Raw genomic sequence first — 26,659 nt, forward strand, 5'->3', positions numbered from 1 at the left:
GCTGGTCCTCCTGCCAGCCCAGGGGTTCAGAATTTCAAAACTGGGAAAGGCTGTAGAGGTAGATGATCTCCTTCAGGTTCCTCCTTTTTACTACTAAGAAAACTGAGACCCGGAGAACCTGGAGTCTTGCTCCAGGTCAATGGCTGGGCTCTGACCAAACTCCTAGGTCCATGCTCAGGCCAGGCCTCTTGATTGGGAATTCACTGAGAATCCCAAAGAACTTAGAATGTCCCTTAGAAACAAATGTTTTGGTGCTGGGCTCTATGCTGTTGGTCAGACACCATTCCCTCCTAGGCTTTTGTGGGGCTGTAGTTCAGGGCCTTCTCTTGTCTTATTGGTGCCCTTCTCCCACCTCACAAATGTGGATGTCCCTCCAGCTTTGGACCATGAGCCCTTCTCTCCACTCTCTCCCGTTGGTGGTCTCATGGATTCTTGTTGCCCCTTGGGCACATGACTTCAGAATCCTTTACCATCCCCAGTCTTTCCCCAGTCTTTCTCCCATCCCAACTTTCCAGCTGACTTCGAGAATCTCTACTTGGACATCCTGCTGGCATCTCTAACTCATCAAGTACAGACACTTAACATGGTGATTTGCCCTTCTTTCTGTCTTCTCTTTACACCTTCCCAAAAAGTCTTATACCCCTGGAGTCATTTTTTCTCCTGTCCCATACACATCAACTCAACTGCCAAACACTGTTAATGTTCCCTCCCCTAGATGTCTTCTCCTTTGCAGGCGTGCACCCAGCCTTGTCCAGACCCTCACCCCTATCAGCTTCCTGCCTTAGGCTCTCTGTTTCCTCTCTCCAGTCCTTCCTCCATGCTGCTGATTTCATTTTTCACGCATTCCTCTATTCACAAATCTTCAATTGCTCCCCATTGCTGACCAAATAAAGCATTCTGCCATTCGTGGTCCTGTAGCATCTAACACCAGCCTACATTTCTCACCTTATTTCATACTGTTCCTCTTCATGAACTCCGTATTCCAGCCGAATTGGAGTTCTTCGGGTTCCTTGTTCTCATCCTGCCTTCCATCTCTGTTCCTTTGTTTATGTCATCTCTCTCTGCTAACGTCCTTTCCTTCAATGCCCAACTCAGTTACCAGCTCCTCTTTGAAGCCTTCCCTGACTGTCCAGGTGAAAGTTATTTCCGTTTTTCATGCCAAATGTGGAAATATATTTTGTATGACTTTATATGTGTAATGGGCACCATACTTCTTGCCTTCTCGATGGGTAAGGGAGAGAGAGAATTCAGAACTGAAAATAAAACTTTTGAAAAACTTACCTCCACATCGACTTTGTCATAATACACATCTAGACTTTCCTTTTTCATGTGCCCTTATACTGTGTCGACTTCCCTCTACCCCCTCCAATTATAACCTTTTCCCAGAAGTCTCTTGTCTGTATCTTTTAGCCTCAGGACCTATGGTGATCATACTCTTTTTGCACTTTTGGTGATGTTTTTTGTTGGAGTGGAACAGGTCAGGATTCACCCAGATTTCAGTTTGTTGATTCTCCCTGGTACTGTAGACCAAATTCTACTTGGTATTCCATTTGGTTGCTTCTGTATATCTGTTATTCCACTCTATGGGAAGCCCTCCACTGAGAACACCACATCTCATCCCTCTTTGGGCTGTGGACAGCTCCCGGCACAAGGCTTTGTGTGTGATCAGGAAGAGCTTTAACTGTGTTTGTTAAATTGACTTTGACTGGGGTAGGGTTAGAGTTGAAGGAGGGAAAAGAGAGGCTCCCTAATCTGGTGCTGGTGAACGAGAAGGGGAAGCCATCTGGAATGGACTTTCCAGGTTTTTGAAAGAGAGGAGAATTCTGTGTTCTTTATATCTTAATTCTCAAGTCCCAGTTTGTCATGAACAGAAGAAACAAGTCATTTTGAATAACACGCATTTTTGCCTACAAGAATAAATAACAATAACATAGGATTCTGCTTAAAAGATTAATTGATGAAAATGGGTGAGAAATTCAAGGCTATAATTAATCCTCTAGGTTGTCAGGAAAGATAGTGTTCAATGTGCATAAGGATTAGTTCTGTTTTATTTTGTAGAAAGGCTGACCTGGGAGAACTAATGTCTTACAGTGGATTTTTGTTGCAGCTAGCCCTCCTCGCTTTGTGTCTGTGGATGAACTCATGGAGACTGTCAAAGGAGTTACTAATATGGCGTTGGCCCACGAAATTGTCGTGAATGGGGACTTCCAGATAAAACCAACAGAACTTCCAGAAGACAGGTAAGGAAGTTGTGGAATCATGGTTTTGTGGTAGCTGCTGTTGTTTTTTATCAAAGGTACTGCAGTTTCTTCCATTTCTACAGAGGTCATTTATATTATATTTAATTATATTAAATATTATATTTATTTAAATACTATGCTTATGTCCATTTGTAACATACATCAATATTTTCCTCTTCTTTTGCCTCTTTGGTTTTGTGTGTGTGAGAGGGATGATTTGCATCATTCTTGTATTACTAAAACATTTCTAAATTAGGGTTCATTGGAATTCAGAAGTGGTTCTGGGAAATAGTCCTTCCTTCTACATACCCATACACATGTATCCCACCTCTGACCTATCCTGGCTGTATGACCCTGGCAACCATTCAGTGGTGACAACACTCTTAAACTATTGAGTTATAGAAAAATGGCTGATCTGTGTTGATAAAGGGGACTTTCTTATCTGGGAATTCTCCATCCCAATGAAATCACAGATCCATTTCTTTTGTCCATGTAGGATGTGTGTGTGTGTGTGTGTGTGTGTGTGTGTGTGTGTGTGAGAGAGAGAGAGAGAGAGAGAGAGAGACAGAGACAGACAGACAGACAGACAGACAGAGACAGAGAGAGAGAGATGACTCAATTACTAATATCATTCATTATCCTTCTCTTTGTTCTTTAGGCAAAGACACTAATTAAGGACCAGCATGTGCCTTCATTAGAGAGATATTAGTTAGTAAAGGAGAATGTATTTGAATTTCATAAGTATGTTTGAATTTCACATATCTTGCATTTCTTTCCAAAGAGCCCAACCTAGCCAGCTCTTTCACATGTCAACACAGGGTGAAGGCACAGAACATTAATTAAACAAATAAACATTTAACTTTTTGAGTGAAAATTTAAAAATAAGAGTAAATTATGAAATTAAAAGTTAAGTTCTGTACAGCTGAAAGTCTTCACACCTCTGGCTCTTCTCAGCTCTGGATGTCTTGAGACATATTGTGCTCTGGGGCCCAGATCCCAGAATAGAGAATCAGAATGTTTGTACTGAACTTTATTGTGCCCTTGCTTTGTGCTGCCCTCTCAACCAGCAGCTATTGTCAAGCTGTTTGGAGACTTGTCCTCCTCAGTGTTGCCTTCGATGCCTCAGGGATCTGTGGCCGCCTCAGTGTTGGTGCTTACTTCAGTTGTCTAGCCCAGAGCATGAGGCCCAAGGCCCACGTGTGACCCACAGTAGTCCTGAGTGCATCCCAGTCCAAATCAAAATGTAGTTAAGAAATATTTAACAATAAATTAAAAAATTGTAAAGCATAGATAATATTATGTGGTTTTCTAAGTCAGTATACAGCTAGCAGGCATCCAACTTCAGTTTAGTGGCCCTGACTCTAATTGAGTTTGTCCTGCTGGCCTGGAGCACAGCTCATCATTTCCTTCTTATCCTGGGGGATTTTTGACCATGTCCTCTGTCAAAGAGTCACCTGATGCCTGGAGGATTTCTTCTAGGTCTGGTGTAGCATTTGGACTGACCACCACCCTGGATCCTTGGCTGGCTGACCTCCTCTTTGGATCTTGCATTTCCATGGTGGTGTCATTGATACCACTTCTGGTGTGCTAGTCATCACTGGTAACACTCTGCAGCTTTAAATTCACTTTGGCTCCTGCCATTTTCCTTTGGATCGCCTATAGTGGAGATTCATCAGACCTTGGGATGTTCTATGATTTGCAATTATATAGCATCCCTGGAAGAATATCATTCTTAAAAGATGTGTTTTGTGTCCAAGAGCCCTTGTGATCTTTGAAAGTGCTAAATGGCTTCCAAATGCTACATAGCCATCCCTCTTCCCCTTGGTCAATTCTGAGTACAATGCATTGTCCATCTGCAATGTCTTTCCTAGATAGGTAAATAAATGAGGGAGTAACCCAATGGGCAGCTCATCCAGCTGCATGTCCCAGGTAAATTTTATCTCTTTAGTTTTTTCCTATGTGAATTATCAGTATTTGCTGGCTCAAGTATTTATTGGCTGAGGCAATTTCTGTCCTCTTTTGGTCTCCTAGTGTCAATTGTTCTTATATGAGGTAAACTTTGTTAGGTTGGTCTTTTTTGAGCAGTTATGGATCTCATCAAGGAGTCCTGGTATTCTTCTGGGGTTTGCAGTCCACAAAATCTCACCCATAAATAGGAATATCTAGAAACCGCGCCCCCCATCTATAGAGATAGATTCCGAGAGGACATCTCTCAAGGCAGTGGAGGATGGCTTGAGCTCACATCCATCATCTTGTTTATGCCTGGCTCAGTGCAGGGGCAACACCTTGTTAGAGGGGATCCTGTAAGGCAGAATTCTCCTCTAAATCTCTGAACCTTTGAGCCTACTGAATTAAGTGCCTTTTTCCATAATCAAGAGACAGTAAACACATTGAGCTCTTGTGTGTGAGCCGAAGGATGGAATCTGCTATAGAAGATAAGTTGCGGAAGGACATCTGGTCTCTGCTCACATTTCTAGCAAGTCTACCCTTGTCGTGCATAAATCATGTTCATAAAAACCAATCGAGAAAGCAGCCATGTGAATTGGTAGTTTGTGATTTCCTTTTGGTCACCTTTTTCGGAGTACTCAGATGAATCTGTCATTTTTTTCTAATGGCTCAGTATCTTCCCCTTTATTCATAGTTTTCAAATCCTTCAGTGCTTTCAAAACTGTATCCCTCCCAGGATGGAGTTTATCCATATTTACTTGGTCTGATATTGGAGTCTCTTTCTTTTTTGGTTTCTCATCTCTAGTAGCACATCAGAGCCTGAGGTGGTAAGTGCCTACCTAGCACAGAGCCTAGGGCCGTACTAGGTGTTCAGTAAGTACTTTTGTTGATTGATTCCAGTCCAGATAGCATTACATTGTTTTCAGTGATGAAAATAGGTCTATCATAGAAATACTAACAGTTATGTTCCATTTTTTTTGTCTGTGTGTCCTCATTCAAGTTCTATCTATAAATGCTTTTTTGTGTGCAGCTTAGTTGAGACTCACTCCAAATTTGTGAGGCCTCATTTCCCTTATACTGAGCTTCACTGCTTTGGGGGACAATGCTCCTTGTAATCTTATGCCTCTATAAACTTTTAAAAACGAGTCTATATTTTAAACCAGCATTGCCCTGAGCTGCCATGTCTGCCTAACAAAGAGCTCAAGTATTTCCTAGCTGAGACACTTTCTGTCCTCTTTTGGTCTTGTAGTGGTAGTTGGTTTTCTGTGATCCAAACTTCTTCAGGGAATGGTATTTGTCCATGTCTTTTCCTTTATCCACTTCCCATTTGGGGGCCCTCAATAACTTCTTTGAATAGGTCAGGTGGAACAGCTATAATTGTACACAGTACCCTCCTAGCTTAATCCCTCTCTAGTAAAGTGTGTTGATGTTGACCTTTGCTTTAAGGAGATGAGGAGTGCCCACAGTCAGCTGATGCTGAAATGACTCACACATTGTTAGCCAATCATTTCCTATCAAAATGGAGCCAGATTGTTGTTGTTGTTGCACGCTGTTGCATGCTCACTTTCCATCTCTTCTGTCATGATGTAGAGGTTGATGCTTCTGGGTAGTCTACAGGTCTTTAGCCTCTTTTGTTTCTTAATCTTGAGCCATAATTTCCAGCATTTATTTCATCATTCTCCCCTGTGCTGGTCCCATAGCCTGGAGCCTTCCCAACTTGGTAAGACAAGAATTTGAGGTCACATCCATGATGAAGCATCAGAGAAGATTGTTCCCAGAGGATAGAGAAAATTTTCTCTGTCATTAGTCTAGTTATACCTGGAATTGGCCTGTTTTATCCTGAACTTGTTTGGGTTTTCCCACTTTCATATCTGATAACTACTAAATTATTTAGCTCTCTTAGTTTACTAATTACTTACATTTAGAGTTCTTGAAATCCAAATGATTTCTGTTCTTGGGTCTGTGATTTGGGGTTCAGAAGTTTTGCATTTTGTGTTTGCTCACAGCTTGGAGAAGAGAGTCAGGGAGATTGTCCATAAAGCCTTCTGGGATTGCTTAAGTGTCCAACTAAGTGAAAATCCACCAACTTATGACCATGCCATCAAGCTTGTTGGGGAGATCAGAGAGGTAAGGAGGAAGAAGAGAAGAGAAGTTCATCCACAGCTCATCAAATATCAGATATGATGTTTTCCCACGGGGTTAGCCCTCACTGAATCCCTGGACCAAAGGTTTTATTATGCCCATTTTACATCTAGAAAGAGAAAAGGACCATGATAAAAGTTTTTTCCATTGGATCATGCTGCCATGGTGGTCTCAGTGATAGAAATATTTGCTAAAGCCATAACTGTGACAGCAAATTAAGAAAAGCATTAGTGTGAAAGTAACTGAAATACAGTTATTTTATTATTTTATTGTGGTTATTTATATTTTTGGTCATTTATAGGGTGCCCTAGCAATACAGCAAGAGTAAACACATCTTCAAATCCTGGCTTTGGGGTGACTGAGAGAAGAGGTGAAGGAGGGACTGTTTCTTGCTCTACTTTTCACCACAATCACCAAGAAAATAACTTTTTTTATTATAGAATCTTAGTGTAAGAAGGGACCTCACAGGTTATTTAGGTCCAACCTTCTTATAACGTATGATCAAAGGAATATAGATTTAAGAGCCAGAGATTTAATCTAATTCCTTCATTCTACAGATGTGGAAACTGAGGCCCAGAGAGGTTGTGACTTGGCCAAGGTTATGTCTCTAACAAGTGTCGAAGGCAAGATTCGGACTTGGGATTCCCTGCTTCCAAGTCCAGCTTTCTGTGCTGGCTGGAGTCTTTAAAGTTAAGCAGATGAAATCTGATCTCTTCCATTGCTCCCCACAGTGGTTTATCTATTCCTGCATGGAATCAGGGCTTAAATTACAAAGTGTTTCACAGTCTAGTTCCCAGTTAGTCATTATGTGGATCATGGCGGAATTCCTCTGTAGGTCCGTATCCAGTGCACTGAGAAAAGCTGATTAAGCTTCACTCTGCTTTCTTTTAGACCCTCTTATCTTTTCTGCTGCCTGGTCACAGTAGATTGAGAAACCAGATCAGAGAAGTCCTCGATCTGGACCTGATAAAGCAGGAGGCGGAGAATGGAGCCCTGGACATTTCCAGACTGGCTGAATTCATCATTGGGATGATGGGAACGCTCTGTGCCCCAGCTAGAGATGAGGAGATTAAGAAACTGAAGGACATTAAGGAAATAGTTCCCCTTTTCAGGTACAAAAATTGCCTTAAATGAGGTGTTTGTGAATGATGGATCGTGTCTTTGAAGCTGGACTTGGAGAAAGGCAAAAGGAATCCTCTTTCCCTTTGCAGAGTAGCTATGCCAGAAAATGCCCTCTGTGCCCTTTGGGGTAGCCGTCTAATCTCTTCCCCTCTCGTCAGGTGGAGTGAAAGCTCCTTGAGGGCAGGAAATTATTTTTGCATTTTGTCTGTGTATTCTCAGAGCCTAGCACAGAGCCTCGCTCACAATGAGTGCTTAATAATTGCCCATCTAATCAGATCAAATTGGGCTGAGCTGATGAAATCATTCTGTAAGGCTTTTTCCTCCCCCTCACCACTCATTTTTGAGCACTAACCTTTGCTCACTTCCTGTTTATTTCCAACCTGCTCATTGGCCATCATAAAAAAGGAATCATATCCCTCTATCTGTCAGGAGGGATACCAATCCATGAGTATGGGTCCCTCCACCATGAGATTTGGGATCTTAACCATGTGGGTGGAGATCTCAAACCACACCTTCTTATCCTATATCAAGAGACATAGTTTCTTTGGCAAAAAGTGTTTTTTTGCGATTTGACAGTGACTCTATAGATAGCAACAATGATAGTGCCTTTATGTATACTTTAAAGTTTGTGGAGGGCATTACTGTATCTATTTGAGCCTCTCGACAACCTTGTCATATGCTTCTTAAAAGTCTTTTACCCATTTAACATATGAAGATACTGAGGTTAAGTGAAGTGAGTTCTCCGGGGTCACACAGCTGTTGTGATAAGCTTATCAGAGTGGGATATAGAGGCTTTTCTCTGGGACTCATGCCAAATCGATTGCCATCCTCAAAGGAAGCCATTTTAAAATGATGAGGTTCCCTGGGCAAGGAATGAATTTCTCAGTGGAGATTCCTCCGGAGAAATTGAAGATCAGCGTCTGATTCCTTGGAAGTGGGTTATGGGAACGTTCTGGCAGGAATGTCCCAGTGGTAACAAGAGTGCACATTCTTTGGGGTTTCCAAAACAACCCCGTGAAGTAGGTGATAGAGTTGTATGGCTGTTATTAAGAGCCCCATTTTCCAGGCTTAGGGAGCTTAATTGATTTGCCTACCAGGCTCATACAGCTTACAAGGATCAGGGACTGAATTTGGACCTAGGGCTCTCCTGATTGCCCAGACCTGAGTCATGATGATGGTGTATTACAACACAGGTTGCCAGGTCTGTTTACATTTTGATGAAAACCTTGAAGTCGTGACCTGCCAGTTACAAAGATCAACGGCTTCTTTGTAGAACATTAAACATTTGTGCCAGTCCCATAGGAAACCCTCCCCCATCTCCTCCAGCCATAGCTGAAGCCCGGGAGCCAGGCTGCAAGAGCATTGAAGGTGTGCCTGGTCCAGAAGCATTTGTCTCCTTTCCATGTCTGCCAGGACAGCAACAGGCCCTGGCCTGGTTCAGGGTCTCAGGACCGGATTGATCAGTGCCCCCAGGGCCTCCTCAGCTGCACCTGGTATAGAGAAAGAAACAAGTAAAGGGTTTGCTTTTCATCTTGGGCACTTTAGGAAGCAGAGAGAGAATATTATTCCTAAAACATCCTATCTGTCCCTGTAACTCTTTGTAGTGTGGGAGGAAGGGTCTGTTAATGTGTCATCACGTCTAGTATAATCATAATCACAGGACTTAGTGGGACTTAAGAGGACATTTACTGCTGTCCCCTCCCCTGGGCAGGGCCAGGCCTAATTGGCATACCAACACCACCTGATGTCCCCAAGTTCCTTAATTGGTACTTCGGGTACTCTATGATTGGAGCTGGCAGAGGCTTTAGAGGTCATCCAGTCCCTTCCTCCCATTTTACAGATGTGGAAGGTCACACCATGTCTCTTGGGAATCTGCCCAGAGTCCTCATGGCGCCATCCATCCTCAAGGCTTAGGAAATGTTCTCAGAACCAAACAAGAATTAGTTGTGGTTAATTACAGGGGAGGGGGGCTTCTTCATGGGGGTGTTGCTGGATGGCCTGTATCCCAACCAGAGTTGAGGCTTGGAGCCAGCTTGTCTCTAATTTTAGCATCACCTTGAAGATACTCTGCTCCCCCTCCCTCAGCAGTAGGACTGGAAACAGCTGTGTGTGGACAGATGTAAATGGATCCCTCTCCTCATATCCACTGCTGTTCACCAAGTCCTGGGGATGTACAAGGCCCTACAGACAAGGACAGACACAAAAAATGCCTTTTTCCTTCCCCTTCATCCGTAGCTATCCAATTCCTGTTGGTCCTCTCTGGAGAGGCTCTGAAGGACAGTTGTCCATTTGAGCAGTTATGAATCCCTGCCTGGGGACTAAGAAAATGTGATTCAAAAGGGAATGGGATCGTAGCATTTAATCCTGAACAAGGCTTTAGATAGAGATTCTTTACCCAGGCTCCAGAAACCTTTTTTTAAAAGGTATGTTGATAATTGTATTTCAGGATAATTGGTTTACTTTGTAGTCTTATGTGTTTTATGTATTTAAAAGCATTCTTCTGAGAATGGTTCCGTGGGCTTCACCAGACAACCCAAGGCCCATAGGTCCACCTGTGACCCAGAAAAGTTGAAGAATCCCATGCCTTAGAGAATGCCCAGTCATTTTACAGATTTGGAAACTGTGTCCCAGAGAAGGGAAGGGATTTGCCCAAGGCCATGCAGGGGGGTAACTGTAATAGGACCTGGTCTCAAACCCGGGTCCTCAGGCTCCAAATCCTGTGCTCCTTCCCCTTTGCTACCCTGGTCTAAACCCGCCCTCCCCAAACCCTTGATAGGTGATGAATGAGCTGCCATTCCTGAGGGCACCTTCCCCAAGGTGTTTAAAGACTGAAGGGCTTCTCTCTTTGACTGCCACCGTTTGGGACATCTTCATGCTTTAAAATGAAACAACCAGGCTGTGAATGTCGTGAGGAGTTGAGAGAACCACAGGAAAGTTTTTATTAATTGATACAGAGCCAAAAAGCGTCCCCCAAAGATCGGGGTACTAAATGACTCTCACAATTTAAATGAAAACTCCCTCCAAGGAAGTTGTGTTTGGAGTAATCAAAAAGCCGGGGAAGCCCACCCACAGTCACTGGGCTGGCCTCGGACTTTTTTGCTCAATTGTTCCTTTGTTGAAGGAAGTGTTTCCTCTGGGGTTGGGAGGGGTGAGGTTCCCCCCAGAAACGGCATGAGGGTCAGCGAGACACTCCAGGAGGTTATGTGCAGTAAGGTGAGCAACCAGGGGCCCGAGCTCAGGCCGGTCTGCTTGTCACGTGGGCGTAGCACTAAAAAGTCTTCTCCTTCTGCCTTGCAGGGCAATGTTTTCCGTGCTAGACCTAATGAAGGTAGACATGGCTAACTTTGCTGTTACTAGCATTAGGCCGCATCTCATGCACCAGTCAGTTGAATATGAAAGGAAGAAGTTTCAAGACTTTTTCGAGAAACAACCAAGTACGTTTCAGCAGCTTTCCGTGGTGTTCTTGCGCTTTCTCGATCTTGGTTGGAGTCCTCTCCCCTCCCTTTTCCCCCTGATCATCTCTCCTTTTCGCTTGGCCCTTAGGCCCCTCCCAGGCAGGCTGCAGCCCCTCCACCGACTTCCTTAAAGGTTCAGCTGATGCCATGTGTAAGAGGAAGCCTCCCCTGACCCTTAGCCTCTCCACCTGCCATGTTTCTTGTTCCTATTTATGTACATGCTGTATACCTGTAGAGCATATGCTTCCTGAGGGTTGGGACTGTTTCTTTCTAGTCCTTGTAGGAGCCATGAACCTTAGGAATGGAAGTGTGTGTGTGTCTCTCTTCCACACTATATGCCCCTTGAGGAGAGGGAATCTTATTTTTCTGTTTTCTACTAAGGCCTTGCGTGGGGCGTAGTATACTACAGGCACTCAGCGCATGTTTATGAAATCAAACTGGAAAAAACTTTGGACATGCTAAAAAGTGTCAGACCTTCTCCCCCAAATGTTAGCCTAGATGTAGGAGTTGAAGACCCTTCTGCTTTTTTTTTCTTTCTTACTCACAGAATAGACCATATATGCATTCAAAAACATTTGTTTGAATTGTCTTGGGCAAAGACAGTTGTAGTAGCCACAACCATGCATTCCAACAAACATTTACTAAATGCCTATGTGTGCAAGGTAATGGGGACAAAAGCAAAAATGAAATTGTTCTAGTCCTCAGGGAGCTTACCTTCTATCTTCAGGATATAAGTGCACACGGATGAATAAATAAAAAAATATTTACCAAGTCATATCATGAGGGAAAGAACAAAATCCAGAAAGGCTTCCTAGAGGAGGTAGCCCCTGAGCTATTCTTCGAAGGAAGGTAGAGATTCTAAGGTGGACAAGGCAGTGTGTCGTAGCCATGGAATGCCCCCTGTGCAAAGGCAGGCAATGAAATGTCCAAGACCGCAGATGTAGAGCTGGAAGGTACCTTGGAGATCACCTAGCCGAGCCCCTTCATTTGACAGATGAGGAAACAGAGGCGAGGAGGCTTGCCCACGGTCACACAGGTACTAAGTGGCCCCCTCCTCCCCCCCCCACCCCGCCTCGATGAAGCCCTGGGGCCGGCATCTTATGCTCTGCAGCTTGATGGAAACAGAGAGTGTGTGAAGGAGAAAGTAGAAAGGATGGGTGAGAGTAGCATTTCAGCCAAGAACAGCCGGTCAGCCCAAGGGCATGGCCGGTCCTAGAGTTTTGCTTGTTTACTGTTGCTGGGAGGGCATTTGTCTTTCTTCCAAGGGAGTGTCTTAGCAAGGGAGCCTCCCTCAGGTCTCCCTCCTGCCCTGAGTAGAGGGGGCTGAAAGACATCTTTGCTTAACACAGTCCCCAGAGTCTTCCCCCCTAACTCTGCTGTCTCCTTCACAGATGCCCTTGACTTTGTCACCCAGTGGCTAGAAGAGGCCTCCGAAGACCTCATTAATCAGAGGAACAAAAATTCCCTGATGGCCGGGGTGGGGGCCCCGGGCTCAGAAGAGATGGCCCCACCATGCCCTCTGAGTGTCCAGAACCACGCCTACATGAAGCTGCTGAAGTGGGACCATCTGCACAGACCCTTCCCCGAAGTACGTCCCAGGGAGGGGGGCAGCCGCCCTGCCTGGCCTCCATTTCTGTCTGTCCCATTGACCAGCCTGTCCCCTGGGTTTCTAGCCACAGGCATCACCTTGGTGAGGCTTTCTGTACAAATGGTATTATTTCAAGAAGCTTCCCCTTCCTGCCACTGTTGACTTTTTTATTAGTGCGGGATTACCTGTTTGCCAGGCAAATAGCTGTTATCTAGAAAATGCATTGTTTGTTTGGAGTGAGCTCAAAGCCTCCTTCTCGCCAGTGTTAGCCGCGCCCCGCCCCCCCCCCCCCCCCAACCCTGGTCTTCTGAATGTCCTCTAATCTTGGGTTTTTAAATGCTGTCAGGAACTTTTTGAAAGCCATGGGAACTTGAGTTTTCTACTCTTGTCTTTAAGTTTCTAAGTAAGTGAGGCCCCTAGGAGACAGCCTGAAGGAAAGAAGGGGACTGGCCTCCCCCGAAACCGTAGAAGCCCCTGGAAGGACACAGAGGTAGAAGTGGAGCAGGTCCTGGGAAGAGCTTTCTTACTCCCCTAATTTCTAGGCTCTCATGTCTCAAGCTGAACCCAACTGTGACAGACATGGAGGTCTGTTTCAGGGAAAGATATCTATTCCCTATACAAGGTAATCACAACTTATTGTGAAGATGGATACGGAAAAGCCAAGGGTATTATCTTTCTATAAGGTTAAAATCAAGAGACAGGGAAGAATCCACCCTTAGCTTTAAGCATCTCACCAGACCCTTGAAGAGCAGGTTCTTAACTTCTTAAACATAATGGAGAAGAGTTCTGGCACCATTTTGGAGCTGTAGGCTCTTTAGAGGCTTTGGGGGTGTTTGGAGATCAGAGCTAGAAGGAACCTTAAAACAGGATATCAGAGCTGGAAGGGGACCTCGTCCAGCCTTCTCATTGACAAAGGAGGAGACAGACTCCCAGAGGTTAAGCAGCGGGGTCGGGACCAGCACTGAGAACTCACTTGTGGACATTTGCAGTCTTTCCACTATCCCACCCCATATGCAGTCTGTTGCTTCTGTCTTTGTAACCTCTGTCTTACATGCGCCCTTCTCTCCCCTGATCCTGCCACCCCTCCATCCCCACCTCCCACCTATATTATTGTTCTAGCCTGCTGGGCCATCTGCCTGCTTCCAGGCTCTCCCACTCCAGGCCATCCTTCATTCAGCTGTCAGAGTAGTAAGCCTAAAGCCCAGGTCTGGCCATATTTAGTCAACTCCAGTGGCTCCTCATTGTCTCTGGGATCCAGCCTCCTTTGGCTTTTAAAGCCCCATCCCCCCTTTCAGATCTTCTTACATCTCACTCCCCCTGTGTCCTCCACTGTGCAGTGACGCTGACTGCCCCCCAGGCTTGGAGGTAGGTGCTGTTATTATCCTCATTTTATACGTGAAGAAATTGAGGCAGAGGGGCTAGCTTGTCCATACTCACATAGGATTTGAGCTCAAGTCCTCCTCGCTCACACACTGTGCCACCAGATTTACTGAGTTCCCCTACTTTGTTCAGGGCACTTCAGTGGGTACAGAGATGCCAAAATTAACTTGTTTTTCTCCTGCTTTAAAGGCTGCCAAGCACTTCCTCATAGCGCTGATGGGAGGTAGGTAGTGCCGGCATCATTGTTTCAGTTTTAAAGATGAGGAAACCAAGGCGGGCACCATTGCTGATTTGCCCAGAATCACACAGCTAGTAAATGCTGGGCGTGGGCTTTGGACTCAGGTGCTGTTTGTCCTGTCCTGCTGTCTCCCCTTCCCTCCCCCCATCTAGGAGCTTCCAACCCCCTCTCCCATGCCTCCTTTTTCTTTCTAAGCATGAAGGTCCTCTAGAGCAATGAGAGTGGAAGAGTCATGTGGCAAGAAGTGCCCAAGTCAACCCATCCATGTTGGTGGCCATTACCCAGAGCCCTGCCTGTAACTTCCATGCCCTCTGCTGGCCAGATCCCAGTCAGGTATTATCGGTGGCTACTCTGTTAGGTTTTACGCTGTCCTGAAGGGCCAGCCCTAAGTCAGGGCATTGGCGGCTGCCTTGTTGAGTTGTAAACTGTCCTGATGGACCAGCCCTAGGTCAGGTGTTGATGGCCACCCTGTTGAGTTGTAGACTGTCCTGATGGACCAGCCCTAGGCCAGGTGTTGATGGCCACCCTTTTGAGTTGTAGACTGTCCTGATGGACCAGCCCTAGGTCAGGTATTGATGGCTGCACTGTTGTATTGTAGACTGTCCTGATAGACCAGCCCCGCTTCCAAGAGATGCAGCAGGAACTCGAGAAGCTCAGTGTGGTGGGAGCGACCTTGCTGGTCACTTATAGCGCCTCGGCCCCAGGGGTGTCCAGCCTAGCAGGCTTTGCTGAGAAACTCAAGATGGTTGTGCAGGTCCTGCTGACAGATATGCATCTGCCGTAAGTAGCCAGGGAGCTGTGGGGTGGCACCAGGGACAGCTCAGCCTTTCTTTATGAACACTTGTCAGGAGGTTGAGAGTAATGAAGCCCTGAAGATGCATCCTTCTGGGAACCTGGTCAGGAAGCTGACCTCTGGGAATCAGAGGATGACTCATATTCGTTTTATTTCCTCTGCCGTTCCCCCTCCCTCTTTTTTCCTCCCTCCTTCTCTCTCTCCCTCTCTCCTTCTCCCTTTTGTCCCCTCCCCTCCACTCCCCTCTGGCCCACTGGGCATCCAGCCTTCCACTCATGGCTTTTCCAGACCTTCTTCCAGCTTTGTGGTTGGGTACATTCCACAGGGCCAATAAAGAGGGTGTGTGACTCCATAAAGGACTCACACCTGCACTTTTAACTGCTGCTGGTGAGTTCAAATTGGTGACTGGATAGAAACAAATGAAACCATCTTTTCCTTCTGAATGTCCTGCCCTTTAGCCCCTGTGGCCCCTGATGACAGAAAGCAGAAGCCAAGCACAGTGTGGGGATATCCCCCACTGGGTGTTCCAGATGCTACTGGAAACCCTGGAGAGAAAAGAGAAGTTTTAGGTTCCATTTAAAACCTGGCTTATGACACGGATCATAGTAACAGGCCCCAGCCTCTTTTTGTAGAATCTAACACTGCCAGACCCTCCCCTTCCTCCTGATTTTGGGAAGAGGAGGATGAACAAGAATGTTCTCAGTGGGTCACGAGTTCACTAAGACAGGCCTGGGAGTGAGAGAGGTGACTAAGCAAATTCTGGTAGCACTGATCAAAGTAATTAGGTAACGGCTCTCTTCGGAGGCATGGGCCTTGTGGCTTTGGTGTCTGTGTGTTTGGTGGCATGTCTGTGCCCTCCCCGGCCCGCCGCTGATTCTTTCTCATCCAATTTCTTCTCTAGATCCTTTAATCTGAATGAAGCCCTTGCCACCATTGGCGAGAAGGTGTGTGCGGAGGTGGCTGGCTGCCTGGCCCAGTGTGGATTCACCCCTTTCAGTGCCGACAAGGAGACTGCCCTCAAAGGACAGATCCAAGCAATTGCCAGCCCTGATGACCCCATTCGCAAGCTTGTGGGTATGTTGGGAGAGTCCTGACAACAGCGGGGTATGTTTCCTACAGAGAGCTTGCTAACTGACAGGATCATGATCACAGGGGTGGGAGGCAGAGAAGGGACCCACTCCGAAGGATCATGGGGCTTAGAGCTGGCAGGCCATCCAGGCCAAGGGGTCTTAATCTTTTTGTATGTCATGGGCCCTTTGGCAGTCTGGAGATCCCTATGGACCCCTTCTATGAATAATGTTTTTAAAGGAATGGAATAAAATACATAGGATTACAAAAGAAACCAATTGTATTGAAATATAGTTATAAAATTATTTTTTAAAAAGTTTACAGATTCCATGTTAAGGACCCCTAAGTTAGGCTAAGCCCCTTTTTAACTGATGACACTGAGGGCCCAAGAGGGGCAGAGTTGTCCAGAGGCAAGCCAGGCTGTGACCCTGGGACCTTGGACTATATATACCAAGCTCTTTGCCCTCCACTGGGCAGATTTTTTGGTGGAAATAAAGAGCATCAGGGTGGCCATCCTACCTTAAGGCTGGGGGAGTGACAATACATGATAAATACTTTTCACTGGGGTGGCTTAGGAGTAGGGGGTATTTTGATTAGTTTTGTAGTTTTTAATACCATAGTTAATTGAGAGTTTCCCATTTTTGGAGGATTGGAATCTCATAAAGCATGCTTGCCATGGAATTCTGATGATTCAGAAGGCACTTCAGGAACAGTGATTAAGAACTTTATTGGCAATTGGTGGCAAAGGGCAGCCATGACAGCTAGTCATCATTTCCAACACTGGGCCTGTCTGACAGTAGGCTGTGGACCATGCTTGTGTTTTGAATGGTAATCATGGGGTCATTTAGAGTAGGGTCATTCAGCAAAGACTGAGCTGAATGCCAGTGTCTCCTGTTCCAAGGTTGAGGTGAACATCCTTATGGGCCTCAGAAGACCGAGAATAAACAGAGTGTGGTTTCCTGAAGCCGGAGCTTTTGAGGCACTTGTCATTGAAGTATTAGGTATAGGGTCAGAGGATCTGGGTTAAAATCCAGCTTGTCACTTCCTGTGTGACTTGGGGCAGTTCCGTGAATGTTCTGTGTCTCTAAAATGAGGGGTTTGGTCTTGGTGATTTCTGAGGTCCTTTCTGCCTCTCACTCTATGAATATCAATCATAATGATGGCGCCATAGACCTTAAGGCTTGTGCCAAGGAAGTGCAACCTGGCCAAAGAGCTGTATTTACATCACTTTATTCTGCCTCAGTTTATCCAAGCCTTCACAGTCCTGAGTATCACATGCATAGTCATGATTTCTTATGGGGCAGTGATCTTCCATGCCCATCATGTGCCACCTTTTGTTTAGCTATTACCTCATAGATGGTCCCCCAGGATTTGGCCTCTTCATATTTAGTTTCTGTCAACATTTCAGTGTGTGTTAGACTTTCCCTCTGCCTATGGCCTGCCTGGGATGTGTGTCCATTAGGGACATCACTGGGTCAAAGGGCGGTGAACCACTTAATCACTTTTTTAGCATCATTCCCAATTGATTTCTGGAATGACCAGACTGATTCACTTTATCAGTGTTCCTGCCTGCCTGCCCTTAAGTATCTAACACCGTTAGTATCTTTTAGCAACTCCAAGGTGGAGTCTTATCCATTTCCCTTATTCTTTGTGGCTTCACATATGAGGCATTGGGACTGATGGAGAAAGCCTCTGCTGTTTGTGTTCTGACCTCCTGGGTAGGTGACTGCCCGGAGACTGTCTCTCCTTCTGTGAAGCAAACAGCATTGCCTGGTGGTGTGGTCCAGAAGCATTACTTTGAGGAAAGGTCGAAGGGTGGGTTTGGATGTCCGCGCAATGCCTGGCTCTTAATAATAGGCAGGCGCTCGATGTCTGTCAATGACAGTCCCTCCGTCCTCCCATGTCATGATCACTTCTCTTTTGTTTCCATCTCAGATGCCAGAATCCAGGCCTTTTTGGAGGCTTACCTTGCTTCTGGTCTCCAGAAGTCCCTCCCTGCAATTCCTGGGGGCTTAGGGCCCATCCAAAAGGAATTGGAAGAAGTGGCCGTGAAGTTTGCTCGTCTGGTCAACTACAACAGGATGGTTTTCAGTCCTTACTATGACACCATTCTCAGTAAGATATTGAAGCCCGAGGGCTCTCGAGTCTCAGTCAGCTTGTAGAGGGTCCCACCCCTGCCAGCAGCAGCAGCAGCATTTATTTAGTTGGCTACCAACCCCTGTTCTCTACTGTAATGTTGCTTTGGAAAATGGCTTCCTCTTTAATACATTCCTCTTTCTCAGCATTGACTAAAAGGGAAAACGTGTCACCATAGGACAGCAACAACAAAAAAGATGGAACCACGCACTGAATTCCATTTTGGGGGGCTGTACGCATTGACGAGTGGATGTTTACAAGCTGAAGGGCCTTCCATTCCTGTGGGCTCTCAGGAGGACGCTGGGCTCAGAAGGAGCTGAGCTAGCCCCACCACTCCTGTGGCAGGATGTTCCTTTGCAGCTCGAAGGCTCACAGTCTTTCCTGGGGGGCAGGGTAGCTTCTCTTCTAGACACTCGGTGGGTATGGGCAGGAAAAGGTCGAATGAGTTTGCTGCAAGTTCCTGAAGCTTGGCCCTGGAGAGCCCTGGGGTGGAGCTGGACTACAGAGAAAAGTACCTCTAGCCTTGCTGCTTCTCCTGCATTTCCTTCTGGGAATTGCTCCCTGCCAGGCCCTCCCTCTGGGCAATGGAAGGATTCTCATTTTTCTAGAAATTTTTTTTCTGGTTATCAGGGACTCACTCTTTGCCATAGAATGAACCCCAAGCCTGGATTGAGGCAACTCAGACCCTTGGGGCCTGGAGAAGTTAAGTTTCTTTGACTCTTTTGAGTGATTGGAATTGGGGGGTTCATTTTTAGGAGGGGAAGGTGTAAACTTGGTATCACTCTGAAGATGCACAGAAGATGTGTGATTTCCCCCGATTGAGATCTTACTTTCTAGTACAAGGGACAGGATGAGAGTGAGGAGTTCTGGTGTCTGGGGGTGAGGGCTGAATTTTCTGAGCTCTCTAAATGCTCTTCAATTCCCGCAGATGAGGTTATATGGGATGTGGTAAACAAGGTACCACACTAGCTTTATAGACTGTCCTTTGAATCTGCTCCTGGGCAGTAAATGGGCACCATGGACAATAAGAAGGCTTCTCTTTGCTTGGGATGCTGCACTGTCTCATGGGCTCAACATTTTAAATACACGCACTTCATTGCGCAGCATCGGTGTTGCTGGTTGGGACCCACCTGGCCTGAGACCTTGAAACAGGACTAGCCTCACTGTCCCCAGGTGTAGGCTGTGATGGTGTAATCAGGGGCAGGCCTCCAGTGCCCTTTGTATCTGGGGTTAGGTTCAGCTCTGTAACGAGGGCAGTAATGGGGCTGTCCTCTGGGCTCCAAGTACAAAACTCCCCCGAATTGCTCAGGTCAGAAGGCAGCCTTGGAAGACCTTATTCAAGGCAACTTTTAAATAACTTTTTGTGGAATTATTGGGGAAAATACAAAAAGGATAGGATTTCAGGGCTAAATCAGACCATTGACCAGCAGGAGGGGAACCCTGCCCTGGACCCCAGAGCTTTGGGAAAGACTCGGAAATGGTTCCAGGAAGGCCCAGACGCTGGACGGTGGGGGCTGAGGAGGGGCCAGGCCTAGTCAAGGGCTTTAGAGAAGCAGCCAGTTTGAGCTCTGGGAGGGAGTAGGCAGTTGGGTGCTGCAGGAAGGAAGCCAGGAGAAGCAAATACCCAAGGGGATGGACACCCAAGCCGCTGGATCAGCATAAATCCTTCCCCTTGGCACGCAGAGATTTTAGAAGTTCCCAGGGTTTGCACAAAGGACTCAGGTGAAGCCCCAGGAACAGAGGTGGAAATAGACAAAGGTAGCAGGTGACAGCTTTAAAACAGGAAATCCAGACAAACAGGGCTGTCTTTTAGCTCCTGTTTCTTGTTGGAAGAGGGAGGGGGAAAAAAGAGCCAACTCAGCATCAGTGGATTGAAGTGACTGGGAATGAGAGCTGAATAACAGGACCCTTTCAGCAATGAGGCCGTCTGTCCCCTGCCCTCTTGAGGCTTAGACAGCGCCTCTAGCAGACCCAGCGATGTGTATGTCTGCCTTTTCTAGCAAAGCAGATCTTTGCCTTATTTTGTCTCAGGCTCCTGTGGCAGCGCAGTGAAGCCAGCTCTTCTCACAATGCTGTTTTTATCTGCACAAAGTAAAAGAAATAGGATTATAAAGAAGCCGATTACAAATGGTACTATCAAAACAGTTTTTAAAAACTAAATTTGAGGACTCCAGGTGGACCATCTGGATGTTGTTCGAGGTAGCATCCAGGTGACAGAGAATGGGAATCCTGCATGGGGGATCTGGGAGGGAAAAGGGGCCTGTGAAATCCTCATTCAGGCTGACCAGACCATGGAGGTCATCTGCTTCAACTTCTTCATTATATAGAAGAAACAGGCCCAGAGAAGGGCATGATTTGTGCAGGGTCACAGGAGCCATTATGCAGCAGTCTGGAGTCCAACCAGGTCCTTCGACTCCAAATCTCACCCAGCTGCCTCAAAAACCTCTAAATCCCCAAATGAAATTACCCGTGTGATAAAGAGGCACGGAAAGTCTGGGCACTGCTTCTGACAGTGTAGCCTGGGATGGCAGCTTAGGGTGAGGGGATATTTTTAAAAAGCCAGAGAGGTGGGGGGCTAGTGCTTTTGAATAATAAACACAGAGGGAGACCAGGCAAAGCAATGTTATGGAAGAAAGAGGTCAGGAGCCTTTCTTTTCTGGTTCTGGTGACTCCCTCCAGTAAAAAGGAGAACTACCCTATAGAGCAGCCTTCTGGGCCTCTGTTCCTGGTGGGTAATTCTTCCTCCTGATGGTTAAGGCCCTAACCTTCTCCCCTCCCGCCCCCAAAATTAATAAAGCCACCAGAACAATGTACATGACTTTTCCCCTATGGTTCTAGTTGAGTGTAGGGGCAAAAAAGATTCTGTTTTTACCTTCCTAAAATATTTTGAGTCTTCGTTCATTGCTAGTGATTCCTCAGGGGGACGTGGGGTGGTTTGGAGTGTGGATGCCTAGGGGATCACAGGAAATTGGGGAGGCTGGCCGACCCCCCGGTAGCTTGAAACAGAGGCTGCCTGGGGGCACTAGAGTCATTTCCTGTGCCAGGATGAGTCAGACTAGATGGTTGCTGTGGTCTCTCCCAGTATGGAGGATCCACAATTCTCTGATGAACAGTTAAGAATCCAAATGTCTATGGGGTTTCCTGATGCCTTTTCTTCGGTGGTTTTGAAGGAAGATCTGTGAATTAGCTTTCTTCCAGAATTCTCACGGAGTTAACATTGAGATAGGGTGATATTACAAACCCTTTAACCGTGAAGGGTCTTTGGTTGCCAGAAGAAAAGCATCATTTAGCTGGAGTGGGTCATTGCACAGTAACAACCAATGCCAAGATGGGGAGAAGTGGAGGAAGCTGAATTCTTTTGTCTTTTAGCCCTTTCCGGAGATGGCCAACTTCAGCGTGGCAGGGACAGAGACTGGTCATGTGGAAAGAACATTGGCTTTGGAGTCAAAGGACCTGGGTTCATATCCCACCCATGATACTTCCTACCTCTGAGACCCCAGGCCAGCCACTTGGCTTTCATGGGCCGCTTCCCTGGAAAACACTGGCCTTGGGCCAGATGACCTCCAGAGTCCCTAGCTCTGGGATCCTGGGATCAGTGGGAATGTTGCTGGCATCTGAGGTTTTGTTTCAGAATCTGTAGAAATGGAGTGAGAGTTACAAGAATCAGGCCCCCCAGTGGGCAATAAAGGCCAGCAGCTCCAGACCTTGGAGTCATGTGGAAGAATAACTCCTAACCCTGCAGCATCTTAAGGTTTGCAACACACTTCCTCCCGCCACAGGGTTCAGAGGTGGGTGATACCAATATTCTTGCTCCCATTGCTGATGAGACTTAGGGAGGAAAAATGACTTGTCCAAGGTTAACACATCTAAAAAAAGGGTCAAGGCTGGGACTCACAGCCTCAGAACTTCAGGCTCTATGTCTGGTTTTTTCTCCACTCTGCCATACGCATAGTAGTAGCTTGTGATCTCATTTTATTTGTTTTTTAATTTGATTTTGTGAGTTAGCAAAATTTTATTTTTTCTCCCCTCCAACCCCTCAAGAAAGACAGGCAGAGAAACCAAGCTACTTGAACAAATATGCATAGTCAAGCAGAGTGAATTCCTCCATCGGCCATGACCAAAAAATCCCTGTTATCTCATCCTGTGCCCTGAGCCCATCGCTTGTCTGTCGGCAGGTGGGCCACAGAGCTCCTTTCTTTTGAAGAGTACTGCAATCCCATAGACAGGATTCTTTGTGTAAGTTTAAAACCCAAGTGGGAATGTCAATGTAAAGACAGTTACTGAAGCATTGGCGTGGGTCAGTGTAAAAACCATACAAGATTCACCATGGAGGTACGACAGTCTATGTCCAGTGACACAGGCATCTGACGAGCATGTCTGTCCCTGGTTCACTATTAGAGATTCCAGGGGTCCCCAACCTTTGCGGGCAAGGAACCCCTTTGAATTTATCCAAAGCCTCAGCCTTCCTGGGGGTAGGAGAATGTTCTAGCAGTTGGTAACAAAGTCACCATAGAATCTTGGCATCTGTCGAATCTTCATTTTTACATAGTGAATGCCTGAAGCCCAGAAAGGTGAAGGGATGTTTGCTCAGGACTGCCAGAGTAGTAAGAGTGGCCATGTGAAGGTGTTGAGTAGGGAGGGGACACTACTGTGGGGTAGCACCTGGAGAGGCAGGGAGGCCAGGCCCACTGCTGCTGGCTGCAGACTCAGCCAGGATGCTTCAGAAGGCACAGAGTTGGACCCTTCATTATGGGACAACCCAGTCTCAAGCCACTGGCTGGAGAATTGGGAAACCTGGGTTTTGGTTTTGGGCTTTGTACATTGACTTTGCTGAAGCCAGTCACTTGAGTTTTACCATCTGTCAAGAGAAGGAACCGTGTGACCTCCAAGTCTGGTGGAGCTCAGGCACACATGCTCCATGTGTGATTGGTTCTGTTATTTGAGTTACCCTCTTCCGTCTGCTATCTGCTTGATCTGCTCCTCACTCCAGAGGTGTAGCTGACCCTATTCCCTTTGCCTCAGTCTCTCCTTAGGCCCCCTCCTCTACCCAATTCCCTCTTGTCAACAAAGGGCCACATTAACTGCATCACACTGGCCTAACCCAGTTAACTGCCTTGGCCAAAGACAATGGTGCAGGCCTTTAGACATGGTGTTTAGGCCTGCACATTAAGTGCCCATGGGGCTGGGTTCAAAGATGCCCGTTTCAGAGGATGGTCTGAGTAACAGAATTTTCAATGAGGTCTTACACTGTCATGGAAGGGTTTGGTTGTACTGCATACCTTGAAGTGATTGCCAAAGCTCCTGCACCAGGGACATTCATTCTGTGGGGCACACCTGCTCTGGACTTGAAGGATTGTTGGCTTGAGTTGTGGTCTGTGTATAGGAAGCCATGGAAACTCCCATTGAAGACCATTCCATATAGGTAAAAACCAACAATACTCCTATGGGCTCTGACACCCCATTAGTACTATTGTGTAGTCGTGTGATGGTCTCTGGAGGATCCTCACCAACATGTGGAGAAGAATGGCCCCACAGGGTGGATGGCTTTCTGTCTACACTGGTAGAACAGGTACCCGCACCAGTGAGATCATGGACCCATCTGACCTGGGAGTATTTAAATACAAGTTCTTTTCTTATAATTATTGGCAGTTAAGCAATCTTGTGGGGTTCTAAAAAATCTTTTGGAATATCAGCTTCACTGAGCTGCAGAATTTTGACCATGGGATCTCCTATTAATTAGGTTTCTAGAAAATAAGTAAACGTTAAGTGAACATTAACTGCCTGAAGAAATAGATATTAGGTGTTATAATTCTCAGGTATTCATTGTCATCATTTAGTATGTTACCGTAATGGAATTCAGTAAATATTTACTAAATTAAATGTGTTTTTACTATTTATGAAATACACTTCAGGGCTGCTTTAGATATGTTAGTTCCTGGATCTAAATGCCAGAGCTAATCTGACTAGCTGGTTAGAAAGCAGATGAACAAAATGATGGTTGAGGTTCATTGCCAAGAAGGAAATAGTTTTTAATTTAGTACTCTGAAATCCCAACCACCATTTCATTTGCTATTTAAACAAATTGTTCACTTTAGGAATATAGTCGTAATCAGGGCTAATTTGTGAACTTAATTGTTCTTTGTCATCTGATTTATAGTTGTGACATCTAAACAGGTATAGAAAAAAAATGAAAGGCTCCTGATCATCACACCGAGACTAATCCTGACGGAAGTGAACGAGAATATTGTCTGTCTTATTGTTGGAACCATTACGAATTGGCTGAGTAGCTTACAAAGTCCTTTATTTTGGCTGGAAATTAGTTGTGTTAGTCTTGTGAATGCTTTGTTTGGGTGTTTGGAAAAATTTCGTTTCTTTGGCACTTTTTCAGGTCTGTAACCCATGTGAAAAAGCTTCTATCCATAAGATGGCTAATGTGATGGCACTATGGGGGACTGAGGGTTAAGCTTTTAAAGAGAAGTTTTGAGTTACTAACTTGCTGAGAAATCTTTAATGTTAATTGTAAAATCAATTTGCATTTACATAAAAATTCATTTTATCTAATATTCATGAAACTCTGCAATAGCCTCTGAGTTAAGATATTAGGAAAATTTTTTTTCCTATGAGAAAGAATCCCTTTCCTGTTTGAAAATGAACAATTTCTAAAGAAAAAAAAGCCTAGGAATAGTTACTATAGACACCATCATAATTAAATGTAATCCTAGAAGTCCGCATTGGCTTTGAACATCCAAGCTCCGGCCAGTCTGATAGACTGGTGGACATACCTTACTGAGCACCACAATGTTCATTTTGGGTTTGGGGGGTTTTTTTTTTGGCCTTTTAAAAAATTTTATATTTTCTTCCAGTTATATGTTAAAACAATTTTTAACATTTGTTTTTTAAAATTTTGAGTTCCAAATTCTCTCCCTCCCTGTCATTTTGGCATTCTATAGTTTTGTTGATAGAATCAGAACTCCAGAGCAGGGGCTCCTCAGAAGCCAGCTAGTCCCACTCCTTATTTTACAGAGGAGGAAATTGAAGCCCAGGGAGATTTATAAAAAAGTTTTGCCCACATTGACACAGTCAGAGATGGGATTTTTACTTGGGGAGTCCTTCGCTGACACAAAAGAGGGTCCTCTTTCCTCTGTATCACACACTTAGCTTATGGGAACCTGCCTGCAGCCCCCTGATCTAGCCACAGGTGTCCTGAGCAATCAGTTGGGCTCCTCCAACATCCTATTTTGAGAGAGGTTCTGCCCTGTTTGCTTTTGGTCTCTGCTGTCTGGTACCGCTTGTGCCTTCGAGGTTCTTGAGGCAGGGGCTCTGTCTACATCTGGGACACTTTGTAGACAGCCTAACAAACCAAACTATGAGAACCATAGGTTGAAAAGAATGCTGTCACCTCCACACCCTCCAAACTTAAGAGGATACAAAATATGAACTATAGTCATCAACGTTTATTCTGACAACCTTAGCTTTAACTGGAAAATATAACGAGACTATACTTGCTAGTGACTTAATATACTTAGAGCTTTGATATAGACTTGTAAGAAAATAGTCTAATAAATTGGTGTTAAAAATGTTTTTCTGTTTTTCTTGTGTAAGCTCAATTGCAGTGGTGAGATTTTGTGTCTGGAATTTCAGCGATAAATTACTGTATATAAATTGTGTAGTGCATGCTCAATGATCATGTGATAGAATCCTCTTTCTGCCTGTTTTTTCTTAGCTATGACCCTTCATTCTCAATTGTGATGTTTTTAGGCTCAGCTGCCAGTCAAATGCAAAACAGATTAATTTATCCAGAAATGACCCATTAGGTGAGAATGCTGCTGTGACAGTCCCTTCAACACTTACTGCTCACAAAAAATCCTTCATGACTATTGTTAAAACTGAACTTTATAAGTGGAATTAACTTTGTGAGCGTCGGTTCATTTAATATCGCTTACACTGAATATGCATGTTTCATGGTCAAACATACCATCATAAAGTGGTCTCCTGAAATGGGCATCTGCAGGTAAAACACTGGTTTTAATACCTTCCCCAAGTCATTTTATTTTAATGTAAAAACAATAGTAAAACATTCTAGTGTGCTTGTGGGGCCAGCTAAACAAAGTAAGTTGGTGAAAGGTTAGGATAGTGGCAGCTTGGCATGAGATGCCTTTCAAAAGCTGTTTTCAAGCTATGACACAATTCAATGTGAATTTGTTGTAGAAGGGAAATAGATCCTCTTCTGTGCAGTCAAGACAGGACATTTGTGTAAAGTGTGTCTTTGCATTTGGCGCAGAAACTGAAGGATGTCTGACTACTGCAAGTATTTAAATGTATTGTTGAGACTGACGTGGAAATACGTTCTACATGACTTCATTTGTATAATGACTGTCTATTTCTTGCCTTCTCAGTAGGTGGGGAAGGGAGAGGGAGAGAATTTGGAACTGAAAATAAAATTTAAATGAAAAAAAAAGGATTATTGATATGTTTTTAAACGGGCTTTGGCTGCATGGCATACATAAGATAAGTAGAAGTTGCTTCGAGATAGAAGCAGACTGAGGCATG

General features: G+C 45.3%; 1 protein-coding gene across 1 annotated transcript in view; it reads left to right on the top strand.

Annotated features, from left to right (window-relative positions):
- The window catches only part of TCP11L1 (t-complex 11 like 1), a 34,449-nt gene extending 16,188 nt beyond the window's left edge, over positions 1-18,261 (top strand). Inside the window, exons 3-10 of the mRNA XM_036763142.1 lie at positions 2,108-2,240; positions 6,194-6,314; positions 7,221-7,441; positions 10,749-10,885; positions 12,298-12,494; positions 14,711-14,892; positions 15,807-15,979; positions 17,909-18,261. Of these exons, the coding sequence (XP_036619037.1) occupies positions 2,108-2,240; positions 6,194-6,314; positions 7,221-7,441; positions 10,749-10,885; positions 12,298-12,494; positions 14,711-14,892; positions 15,807-15,979; positions 17,909-18,135 (1,391 nt within the window). The 3' untranslated portion in view covers positions 18,136-18,261. The remainder of the gene's footprint in view (positions 1-2,107; positions 2,241-6,193; positions 6,315-7,220; positions 7,442-10,748; positions 10,886-12,297; positions 12,495-14,710; positions 14,893-15,806; positions 15,980-17,908) is intronic.
- Positions 18,262-26,659: the final 8,398 nt, after the last annotated feature.

This window comes from Trichosurus vulpecula, chromosome 6 (assembly GCF_011100635.1).
Source record: "Trichosurus vulpecula isolate mTriVul1 chromosome 6, mTriVul1.pri, whole genome shotgun sequence".
NCBI lineage: Eukaryota > Metazoa > Chordata > Mammalia > Diprotodontia > Phalangeridae > Trichosurus > Trichosurus vulpecula.